Source organism: Abrus precatorius, unplaced genomic scaffold, assembly GCF_003935025.1.
Source record: "Abrus precatorius isolate BTA unplaced genomic scaffold, Abrus_2018 Scaffold9, whole genome shotgun sequence".
Lineage (NCBI taxonomy): Eukaryota > Viridiplantae > Streptophyta > Magnoliopsida > Fabales > Fabaceae > Abrus > Abrus precatorius.
This window is the reverse complement of record NW_020874439.1, coordinates 27279610-27292170: the sequence shown is the minus strand read 5'-3', so window position 1 is coordinate 27292170 and position 12561 is coordinate 27279610. Positions and strand designations below refer to the sequence as shown.

General features: G+C 35.0%; 1 protein-coding gene across 2 annotated transcripts; it reads left to right on the top strand.

The window, feature by feature from the left end:
* Positions 1-896: 896 nt before the first annotated feature.
* On the top strand, positions 897-12080 carry LOC113848915 (ribonuclease J). Of its 2 annotated transcripts, none has more exons than XM_027478331.1 (17): positions 897-1243; positions 1760-1988; positions 2304-2427; positions 3146-3202; positions 3501-3692; positions 3775-3852; positions 4766-4948; positions 5023-5103; positions 6145-6210; positions 6311-6403; positions 6834-6959; positions 7358-7471; positions 7605-7700; positions 7781-7878; positions 7958-8355; positions 10100-10563; positions 11372-12080. In XM_027478331.1, the coding sequence occupies exons 1-17, from the start codon at positions 1132-1134 to the stop codon at positions 11465-11467; spliced, it is 2607 nt and encodes an 868-aa protein (XP_027334132.1). In that variant the 5' UTR covers positions 897-1131; the 3' UTR covers positions 11468-12080. The 2 variants fall into 2 exon arrangements, with proteins under 2 accessions (XP_027334132.1, XP_027334131.1); XM_027478330.1 differs by lacking the exon at positions 11372-12080 and adding an exon at positions 10683-10952 and having other exon boundaries at positions 914-1243.
* Positions 12081-12561: the final 481 nt, after the last annotated feature.

The window sequence follows — 12561 nt, the reverse complement described above, 5'->3', positions numbered from 1 at the left end:
ATGCAATGAAGTTGAATAGTGGAAGGTCATGACTTAAAAAAACTTACATACATCGTTCATGACACGACTTTCTTATGATAGTTTATGTCAATAAAAAAGAAATATCAATTTTACTTTTATTAAAACTAAATCACTATATATTATGAATGCCAAGCAATCAAATAGTAACATGTCATGAACAAGCACGAAAGTCTGATTCAAATCAATTAATTTAAGACATGTTGGGGTCGGCCAAAGAAATGCCTTGACAATGGAATGAACTCATACCATTACACATAACAAGTTCTTTGTGGGCAATCACATATTAAACGGCACTACAGTGTCTTGAGATTATGGATGTGAAATGAAATTAAAAAGAATATATATGAATTTATAGTTTAGCTTGTTCATAAATTTTATGTATGATATATTGCAGTTTACGTTTTAAGTAGCTATATGATTATTATTTTTTTTAAAAAGTATGAATAAAAAGATGGGATGTTTTTGTACGATGAATTAGTTGTTGAGCAACAACTTTTATCATTGAAAATTTATTTTTACTGTTAATTTTTTTTAACTTTAAATTCCTCATAAGGAGATGCTTTTGTAAATTTTATGAAAAATTTAAAGTATGTTTCTTTATTCATTGCAACTCCATTAATTGTAATTGAATGTTTTTTCACTTCAATAAAACTCAGTTAAAATTACTTATAAATCAAGATTTATTCTTTTAACTCCATTTTTTTTTTAATATTCAGACAGTCTTAGTCATGTATTTTATACTGATCGTGGAAATTACAAATAAGAAAGGTACAGGTTGCTTATGGTTTTATGGGATTCAAAGATAGGACAGATTAATTTGCCACACGTGTGGTGCTAAAATATTTTGCTGCCAGACACGTTCGATATTGTCCTGTGTGTCGCTAACGCTGGGGAAAACTATAGGGATAAGAAAGATATTTCTGAACCCAGCAAGTGAGCGACTATCTCTTTCCCGCTTCTAAGCTGAAGTTGGAGCAAAAGCACAAGAAGCTCCTCAGTTGCTTGCAAAACCCCTAAATATTAGGGTTTCCGTCTTTCAAAGTTGCAGTCTCTGATTCTGAGTCCGAGGCATTCGCTTTTTTCCTTCTCTCTTAGGCCATTCATACGAGAATGGCTACTTGTACTTTTCTTTCCCTTTGTCCTCACGCGTTCTGTTGCCGGCACCGCCCTTACCCTACACGCCGTTCCCTTACTTGCTCTTTTTCCTCTTCTGTCCTCTCAGGTAATCCATTTCCTTTCTTCTTCTTCGTTTTTTTTCTTTGAACGAACTTGAACTTACTGCTCGCTGTTTTTGTTCAGTAATTTGCTAATTAAGGTTTTCGCCGTTTGGAACTGGATATTTCGTATTTGTAATTGCATTCATGGTTCTCTGATGGTTTTTAACTTGGATTTTTAAAGAATGTGCGAAATGAGAGCTTTGAAGGAATGAAGTTTAATATTGGCACTTTTGAAAGGGTTTATGATATGTAATATGTGTTAGTAATTGGTTTTTAGACTTTGATTGGAGTGAGTGAGTCCGTGCCTCTTGCATGAACGAATTTTACTGCCGGCATCACTGTGTATAGATGTGGCTTAAATCGTAGTTTGGTTTCGTTTTTCTTTTACTATTCCTTTAACTGAAATGACAATTATTTGAATATTGTCTTTCTTTTGTTTCACCTGTAATTTTAATTTTATGCCTGGTTATTTATTATTTATTATTTATCTTAGTTTTGTTTATACTGGTTGGTTCGTGTAGATACTGATGGATCTAAAGTGCTGCGGAAAAGATCAAGAAAAATAGAAGGTCCTAAAAAAAGCATGGAAGACTCTGTTCAACGTAAGATGGAGGAGTTTTATGAAGGACGGGATGGGCCACCCCTCCGAGTTCTTCCTATTGGTGGGTTGGGTGAAATTGGGATGAATTGCATGCTTGTTGGCAACTATGATCGCTATATCCTCATTGATGCCGGTGTCATGTTTCCAGAGTAGGTCTTACAAGTCCAACTACTCATCCTCTTCTGCGTGTTTAACTGTTTATCAGTCATACTTGCTCACTGAGTAAGCTTGAACTGATGTGTAGGCATTTTCTTATTAAAGAATTTAAAATTTTACTAACCAAAGTTGGCATTGCATCATGCAGTTGAGAGCAGATAGTTTATTCTATATGAACACCATTAAAAAAATTTAAATCCAATTTTAAAGTCACAGTCAAGTTGCAACTACGTGATTTTTGTTGGCTCTGATTTCATTTTCTTTATTGGTTAACTAACCTTGATTTATATGTGGACTACGTATTTCAGCTATGATGAGCTTGGGGTTCAAAAGATCATACCTGATACAACATTTATAAGAAAGTGGAGCCACAAAATTGAAGCAGTCGTTATAACACATGGTCATGAAGATCATATTGGTGCATTGCCATGGGTAATGCTTCCTTTTCCTAGGAACTGCTGGCTTGAAAAATACTCTTTTGTTAACTAGTTCTCTTTGACAGATTCCATTAAATCTATTTGAGTATTTGTAATGGGATATAATGTCCAGTGTTGATGCATAATGTTCATTTTTTATGCATTCTGCCCTAATAAACTGAGACTGAATTAAAGATGCACTGTCAGTTTGATGAATGAATAAATATCTGGTGCCTTTACTTCTATGATTAAAGTTAATGCAATGGGGTTTGAGAAAGACCCAGCATCAAGTAGATTAGTTCTCCAATTATCTTCTGATTTGTAGCAGCCTTGAAGACTAACTAGGGCTCATGGATTTATTTACTAGCTATTCATAGTGTAATCTTTTACGGGCTTTCACGTATGTTAACGTAATGGGTTATTGTACATCCTTTTACTATGCGTGGCTGTTTGTCTTCCTTGCCTGGGAAACCACGTAAGACTAACAGAAACTTGAAATAAACATATTTACAAATCTTTTGTGGAATAGGATTGCTTCAGTCCTCCATGTTTTTATTTCTTTTAGAATCTAATGAGTTATTCTTTTATATTAAAGTATTTCGGTCTTACTGTATGTTTGCTAATACTCTATTTTTTTTTCTAACATTTAATTTAATTAATTATTCTTTTATTAAAAAATGTATTTGCCATTTCCTTACATCTGCTCTTACTATAGCTTTTTCTTGGTTCGTCAGGTCATCCCAGCATTAGATTCTCGAACCCCAATTTTTGCATCATCCTTTACAATGGAGGTAAGAATAAGTCTTTTATAGTCTTGTTACCTCATTCGTAAAGTGCTACATTTCATTGGTTTCCCTGTATGGATATCAATAATAGTGTTCATTAGAAGTGGTTGGACTTGGATGTTAGTATTACCATATCTTGCACTTGAAGTTGACTGACTATTCTTGCACTCTTGATTTTTTGTCACCATATTAATATTTATTGTATGAAAATTGTGGCACAGTTTTGTCATCAAAGTTCTATTGTTCTTTTCATTGCTCATTTTGTTCATTGCAATTCAGAGAAGGTGAAAATTTTTCTTTACAGCTTATAAGGAAACGTTTGAAGGATCATGGTATTTTTGTTCCATCCCGACTCAAAGTATTTAGAACAAGGAAAAAGTTTGTGGCTGGTCCATTTGAGATAGAGCCTATCACAGTGACTCATTCTATTCCTGATTGCTGTGGATTAGTGCTTCGCTGTTCTGATGGTACCATTCTTCACACTGGGGATTGGAAGGTTAAAATTTACTTTGTTTTTCAATGCATTGCTCCTTTCCTCTGCCTTGAATCGCTTGTCACTGAACTAGTTGATTCAATAGATCGATGAAACACCATTAGATGGTAAAGTTTTTGATCGTGAAGCTCTTGAGGAACTCTCTAAAGAAGGAGTCACATTGGTGAGTCACCTGTATCTTTGACTTCTTGTTATGTTTCTCTGTGTGTTACATAATTAGTCCCTTTCAAGGTGAATCCAGCTTTCATGATCAGTCTTATGCTAATAAATATGCTTAAATGGGTAACATCTTTCTGATTTTTTTTTTTAATGTTTCAAGTTGTAGTATTTTTGGTAATTTGCATAGAAAGTTTCTATTGTTTATTTTTTTCAAGGATACCAGTTGAGCTACATCAACCAGCAGTTCAATTGTTTTATTGAATTTAAATATGTCATGATTGGAACTAATATTTGTGATGGAAAAATAGGGAGAATGACTCACAAAACCAAAAAACAAATGCTAGAACCTTGAAGAACTTAAGGGGTCTGCACCTCCCTGCCCTAAGGCCCCAAAACTCCCTCAATGATTGCTTTTCTCCCTCCTCTCTCCCCCCCCCCCAACCCACCCCAAATTTTCTTCCCTTACACGCATATGCAAGGTTGTTACAACCAAATTCCTTTTCTATTCCATACTCATATTTCCCACATGATGAGTACCCAACATACTCATATTTTTTAAAATTTGGGCATGACCTGACCTGACAAGGAATTTTCATGGAGATATAGTGGTGGAAGTGGAGAGGTTAGGCCAATAGGGAAGCACTGCATTTGTAGTGACTGTATTGTGATTTGGGTTTCAGTGTTGAGTTGCTTCTCCTTGTAATGTTCATTGATTATATAGAATTTTCTCTCAATTTTTGCCCACAGATGTAGGTCTGCAGTTTGTTGTAGGCCGAATGTGCACATAAAACTGTCTCGTTTCTTGTTATTTTTTTACTGTGCACCTGGTTATAGCAAAATATGTAGCCATTCCTCTTCTTTTTCTTCAATGTAGACAAAGGATAGAATCAAACTGTGCTTTGGGCATTACTTTTCAGATGATGAGTGATTCAACAAATGTACTCTCACCTGGAAGGACAATCAGCGAATCTCTTGTGGCAGATGCATTATTAAGGCATATTTCAGCTGCTAAAGGAAGGGTTATAACAACCCAGTTTGCATCAAATATACATCGTCTTGGAAGTGTGAAAGCTGCTGCTGATTTAACTGGCAGAAAGTTGGTATGTTCATAGTTCTCACTTGCACATATACTTCAATTTACAATAGCATAATAATTTCATGACTATTCTGTCAGGTATTTGTTGGCATGTCTTTAAGAACATATTTGGATGCAGCTTGGAAGGATGGAAAGGCTCCAATTGATCCATCTACTCTGGTAATACACATTGGGAGACTTTTTCTATCATTCTGTTCTGCCTAATTTGATGTATTTGATAATTGAACTTCATCTCTATAACTCTTTTTTTTTTTTTTTCATAATGTTAACGTAAAGATTTTAAGTGATTGGCAGATGAAAACTGGAGGTTGGAGAAGTCTTGTGCTGATTAGATTGTATTATATTATTGATTAGGTTGTTGGAGCATATTCAGTGGAAGTAGGCAAATAACCAATTGTGAATTTTCCTTTGCCTTTATGAGGTTATATTTTTTTCAAAACGGTTTATTTTGCCATCTCTTGGGTGTAGTTGACCTTTCTTCTACTACTTCACCGGCAGTTAGTTTTTGTATTCTCTCTAATCTAGTTGAATCTTGCATACCAGCTTGAACTTTTAGGTCAAGTGGATCTTTGACATTTTTCAATTTTAATTATTTGTTTAAATTTCAAGATAATATTTAGATGTGACTTTGGAAAGCATGAATGCAGTTATTTTGTATCTGATTAGTTTTTCCATTTGTTCAGATAGTTATTTGTTGGGTTTATTTTTATGTTTCCACCATTTGTTACTATCTGTGTTTCTAAGATTTGATGGCAACTATATATCCTCATTTTTGTAAGAGATTCTGTAAGTCTCTGTTAGGAACTGAGTATTCGATTGAAATTAAAGGGCTCACACAGGGAGGATCCATGGAATTACAAGCTGCTATAATAGAAAAAACAGAGCCAAGGAACTATAAAAATGGAAAACAGAATACAGCAATTAACTAAAGACCCTCCCACTGCATCAACCACCACCCAATGACCTCCCAGCCAAATCCCCCCTTTGTCATCTATTCATTCTCCTTATATTCCCCCCGTACCTCCCTTGCCACCTATGCTAATTTTGTTAGTCAGTTAGAATCTCGCATAACGGCTTCTTGATCCACCCTTCCCATTTTACCCTTTCTCCTTTGATATGTCTTGAGTGGAGGCCCAATTGGCCTAGACCCAACAGTCTCATATCTGTTACCTGCTCATAATTATTTCTAATTTTACGTAGGTGAAAGCAGAGGATATTGATGCTTATGCTCCAAAGGATCTGCTTATTGTAACAACAGGTTCTCAAGTAAGTTACTTTCAAGGCCCTTCAAAAACTTTCTAGTTCCATTGACTTGCACATGTGTATCAGTGTATGGCATTTGACCAAATATGTGCTATTGTGTCAGGCAGAACCACGTGCTGCCTTGAATCTTGCATCGTATGGAAGTAGTCATTCTTTCAAACTGACAAAGGAAGATATTGTTCTGTACTCAGCTAAGGTATGATAACAAAATTCAGCACGAAATATTTTGCCTTTTGATTTATCTGATGCGTGTCTACTGTCTAGTATAACTGAAGGCTTGTTTAGGAATGCTTAAAGTCTGGGAAATAATTGTATTTTTTTTAAAAGCTAATTTGGGAAGTTGACAAAGAAAAATTATCGTTTCCTTAAAAATAAGCTAACCGAAACATGCACTAAATGAACCTTTTGCTAAAGAACCAATATCAGCGTATGATCTTACTACAATGTACTGATTTTACTTTTAAATTTCAATCCATTCTAGTAACAACTTTTGATTATTCTGCATGATCTTTTGCTTGTGTTAATTTTTGAAAAAAATTTCACCTGAAGAATAAAATAATCATTAAAATTTCTATCTAAAATCAGTGTGTTGTAAATTTGTCCTTTGCTTTTTATATCACTGTTAGGTTATCCCTGGTAATGAGTCTCGTGTTATGGAAATGCTAAACCGCATATCAGAGATTGGATCAACTATTGTTATGGGGAAGAATGAATGTCTGCATACATCTGGTCATGGGTATCGTGGAGAATTGGTAAGCTTTTTATTGCATATCAATGATTTTATTTTTCTTTTTGTTCATTTTCTCAGCTTTGTCTGTTAAATATAAGCAAGATATGCAACATCATCATTATCAAATCATTGTTTTAGTACTACAAACTGAAAAGAATTTAAAGAATGTTCTTGATTTTCAAAAGACGTGGACATGTTGCATTTCAAATTTTTTAATCTTTTACTTCTTTTTTCTACTTGGTTATTAGATGTGAAGATGACAAGATGTCAATTGGAGAATCAAGCCTTGTCAAACTAATTACTTTGTCCTGATGCATTTTCGTTATATATGAGATTTGTCTTTTGATATGCTTCTATTTGTATGCCATGGTTTTTGTCTTTGACATGACATATTATAGAAGACAACATATATTTCTGCAGGAGGAAGTACTTAGAATTGTGAAGCCGCAACATTTTCTTCCCATACATGGAGAACTATTGTTCTTGAAGGAGCATGAATTACTTGGAAAATCAACTGGCATTCGGCACACTACTGTGAGTGATTGCCTCCTTATCCAATGTTTTGATGTGATACATGAGACTGGTGTCCTTTTACAAGATTTAGATAAACATGCCCCATGAGTTGTTGCATAAAATGTTCAAGGAACTGATGAGATTTATGCACCAGGTTATTAAGAATGGAGAGATGCTTGGTGTTTCTCATTTGAGAAACAGAAGAGTCCTTTCTAATGGTTTCATTTCACTTGGAAAAGAGAATTTGCAGGTTGGTGGTTCTCAAAGAAGTCTGGTGATCTCTCTTTTAGAAATTTATAATTCTGAGATTCCCTTCCCCCTTTCATGCAGTTGATGTACAGTGATGGTGACAAAGCATTTGGTACATCCGGTGAACTCTTCATTGATGAAAGAATGAGAATTGCATTAGATGGCATCATTGTGGTTAGGTAAGTATTTCAAGTCCTAAATTAAGCCTAAGCCAAGTTTAACAGGTTTAGTAACATGCTAATGTTCATCTCTTTACAGCATGGAAATCTCTCGCCCTAAAAATTTAGACAGTCCATTTGAAAACACCTTAAAAGGAAAATTAAGAATTACCACAAGATGCCTGTGGCTTGACAAGGGAAAGCTGTTGGACGCACTCCATAAAGCAGCTCATGCTGCTCTTTCAAGCTGCCCTGTAAACTGTCCACTGGCTCACATGGAAAGAATTGTGTCTGAGGTGCTGAGGAAAATGGTGCGGAAGTACAGTGGCAAAAGGCCCGAAGTTATTGTCATTGCCCTAGAAAATCCTGCAGCTGTTCTTGCTAATGAGATAAATACAAGGTTGTCTGGAAAACCTCTTGTGGGTGGGGTATCGACATTGAGAAAAGTGGCAGATGGACACAGGAAAGAAAATCAGAGAACTAAAATGCAAACAAGAGGTAGCACCCATGTACTTTTGAAGAATAAATATAGAATTGTTGATGACTGGTTGGTTGACTTTTTGTTTGTTATATAAAGGTGAATAGGTGATGTTATATGTATGTTTGCATGCAGTGTTTTTATTGATAGATCAAGCAATTGCTGAATATGTATTAGGATACTAAAACAGAGATTGAGAAATAGTATAGAACAATAGGAATGCAGAATATGAGAGGCCAGGCTTCTCTCCTACACTAGCTAGGTATTTGAGAGACCTGGCCTCTCCCTAATCTCAAAGCTGATCACTATTGTTTCCCTCTTATTATTTATACCTACTCATCTTTCCATCTTCAACTGAGGCTGAGACTCTTTTAGGGTTTTCTTAGGGTACTCTCTTAAAAGTTTCACTCTGTCCTCAAGGATGAAGTTCTGGAAAATTCTCCGTCGATGATCCTGCAGCAACCCATCACTTTCTCCATCATCTGAACAGTCCTCCATCAGCATTACTTGAAATTGTTTATTCATTCATGGTCTGGATTATTTTTCTCATCACACTGAAACACAGCCCTTCTTGACTTTCCTGTGATTCTGCATCAAATAGTCTTTTGAACTCCCTCCTTGGGTTCCCAAACTGTTTGCAAAATCCATCACTGAACATCCTTCTTGATACTGTTCAAGGAACCCCACCTTTGTTCCGTACTTGTTTCTTCTCATTGATTCACTGAGCAGAATCCAAATTCTGTGGTAGAAGATTCTACATGGGACAACTTCTGTTGGCCCTGACTTTTTCCTTCAACTCGTTCAAGAAAATACCTTTGAGGGAGTCTTGATCAGTGCACCTCAGTACCAACATACAACTTGAATCTATCTTTAAATTCCTTTACTGTGGATGTTTGCTTCAACCCCTATAGGCTATAGCCCAATTCAAAGGTTCACATCGTTGATGGTTGAAGTCTTCTAATCACTGTGATTGTGAACCATTACCAAGATGGATTAGATGAACTAGCCCCCTACCATTGGAGCCAACTCAAGGTTCTGCCCTTATTCCCACCAACACTGCTTGTAGCCCCTATAAATAAAAAAGGAAAACGAAATGAATAAAGTAAAGTTCTTATGAATAGGTCCTTGGGGTGATAAATGAATATGTCTGCATTCAACAATTTTTTGCCAAATCAAAAACTTATCACTATCATTTTCAGCCTATTATATATTCCCCTTCATCTCTTGCTGCACTGTAACTAGCTAACTGTTCCAAGCAACTAACTGACAGAGATTGACCCAACTTTTTTATTGGGGGTCTGCTAACATTTTTTAGCTGAGTTGACAGTTGGTCTCTTATCTCTCTCTAGAATTAGATGACTATTGCTTGCCTGACTTGGTATCTCTTTTCTTTGTTACTGGCTTGTGTTCCTAGATTTTTGCATTCACCTAGTCTCGAGTGAAACTTATGAAAGATTTCACGTAAAAACCTAGCTACTTAATTCACTATGGGAGTTTTCTTGTTCAACTAATTTTACTTCTCCTTAAATTGGCAAGAAACTGCAGATTAATTTATGATTGAAATGTTTTTTTTGTTTATTTAGAAAAATGTTGCCAAGATGCAATGAACCTCCATGGTTTTATACTACCAGTATGTGTCTCCTTTTTCTTTACTATATTTGGTGCAGAGATATTAGTGAATTTTAACTGATATATTTCTTCTGCTGTATTTTGTTTTAATATCATGTATCTTTTTTCTCACCCTAGCTCAATTAATTGATGCAGATCAAATTGACATGGATGGTCTACTGCCTACTGATGATGCTGCTGTCTCAACTGGTGTTGAGGATGATTTGTCTGATGCAGAGGATTCAGATGAATTTTGGAAAACATTTGTTGAATCCTCTCCAGTTGAGAAGTCAATTAAAGCTAACAATGGTTATGTTGCTCGAAAGGAGCAGTCATCCCAGCTGAAGATAGATGATTCTGAAGACGCTGAAGAATGCAGTTTTGTGGAGACATCAAATTCTAAAGCCAAATCTTCAAAATTAGCAAAGAGAAATAAATGGAAACATGAGGAAGTTAAGAAGCTGATTGGTATGCGTGGGGAACTCAATGACAGATTTCAAGTTGTGAAGGGAAGGATGGCCCTCTGGGAAGAAATATCTCAGAACTTGTTGGCTGATGGGATCAGCAGAAGTCCTGGGCAGTGTAAATCCCTGTGGACATCCTTGTTACAGAAATATGAGGTTTGTTTCTTCATCTGATTGACTTGATGTTAATATTATAAGGCAAATGATTCAATCACTGGAATTCTAGAAATAATCATCCATATTTATTGGTTGGCTGCTTATTTATGTTTAAGTAGGCCTCTACGTTGGATGCTGTGGAAAGGGGAACAAGATCCATCTGCTGATTGTTGCTGGCATTTTTAATTTGTATTAAATTGTTTTTAAAACTCTTTATAATACTCATCCACAAAGCAGACAGGTGTAGAATTATGTTGATTTTTCAGCGTAGGTTATATTTGCTAGCATGTCACTAATTTCAGTATGAGTACAACATTCATTTATAATTTGCTTCCTGTTCTGATTGTAAATATTGCATGCATGATTTATCTTAACATTTTTATATTTGTTAGCATCTTTGTTCTAGGCCCACTCTATTTTTATTGAATTTTCTCATAGACTCGACGTTCCAAAGAATGTTCAACAAAGAAAGAGGATAACATATTGATTATAGACTATAGAGAAAGCAAGGATTTTGAGAGAAACTCTAATTACTATGAGTGAACTTACACACAACGTCTGAGTGCCTTAATAGAAAGGGTTGTGTTGTACACAGCCCATAATACAAGTGAACAACTAGTACAGATTTGGCTTCTCCAAGGTGAGGAAATGTGTAAAATGAGAAAGTGAAAGTCTGTCCACCATTTATTTTAAGTTAATTATATTTATAAAATACTTCAATTCAAATCAAAGGTGGAACATCTCTATGTTTTTTAAATGAGATAGCTACTATTTCAATGATTTAACATCTTCATGTTTTTCAAAGCAGGAGGTTAAGAATGAGAAGAAGAGCAAGAAAAAATGGCCATATCTTGAGGACATGAAAAGGATTCTGCCTGATAATGAGGCGTTAGCAACAAAATGATTGCAAAGGCGATGATGAACTAGACAAGATAATTTTCAGGAGTTTTCCAATGATTGGATATATTTCTGAGCATGGTCTCAGGAAAGATAATCCTTCAGTTGCATAACTCTTTCAATCTTGGACTCCATCATTGAAGGTCCATAGTTTCGTGAGGAGATAGACAGCATAAAAGCATTGGCATTTTACATTAACATAAGTTAATGAGGGAGACTATGCTGGTTCAGGGGATTATCTATTCCCCACCTCAAAAGGCAGCCCTCCACCAAATGGCAGCACTTTCAGGTTCATTTTGATGCCATTGTTTGACATTGAAAACTATTTTATTATAATGATAATGAAGGGTTAATATTATGTAAACGAGACCAAAATAAATTTATTTCGTTATTTATCATTTTAATTTCATTATTTTTATTATTGGCACGTCTTGGGTGCCGTGAAACAGCCATGTATTTTGCATTTTGGCCACGTACGACAGGGAAAAGTGCAAGTATTGTTTCCACTTGCCATTGCCGACGTATAACTCGATGGCTATAATAGTTTTTGGATCAATCAATATAATAATAAAAGAGAAAAGAGGTTAACTTACGTCTAAAGATACATACAGAATATTTATTTATATATTGTAGTTATCTACCTATTTAGTAGAGCTGTTTGGTCAGTACAATGTTGAAATTCAATGATACCCAATTTGTATTCTAGTGGCATGACTATTTCGTTAATGAGGAATATAGAAATATGCCTTTTAATATATTCCTTATAATTGGTTTATAATTTTAAAATATTAAAATATTACCACTTAAATCGATATTTTTTTAAAATTATTTCAATTCGATTGATTTTTAATAATTTAAAAAATAGATTAATTATATGCAAAAAAGGTGCTAAAAAGTGTTCAAAAGAGTGTATCTTTAGTATTATTTTTGGTTGATTTTTATTCTGCTGGCTTTATTGAGGTTCTTTGCGTTGTGTTGCGTTGCGTGATAGGGTGAAATAGCATTATAATCACGACAGCTAAGTCAAATTTAATGTGGAAGCTAAAATGTTGCTATTATTAATATGCAAGTGTGCACTTTGAGCATTACAAACATCATGGC

Coding starts and splice junctions, on each gene's coding strand:
- LOC113848915 (XM_027478331.1), top strand. CDS start 1,132: ATGGCTACTTGTACTTTTCTTTCCCTTTGTCCTCACGCGTTCTGTTGC. Junction 3,693..3,774: donor TTCACACTGGGGATTGGAAG/GTTAAAATTTAC, acceptor TTGATTCAATAG/ATCGATGAAACACCATTAGA. Junction 6,404..6,833: donor TTGTTCTGTACTCAGCTAAG/GTATGATAACAA, acceptor TATCACTGTTAG/GTTATCCCTGGTAATGAGTC.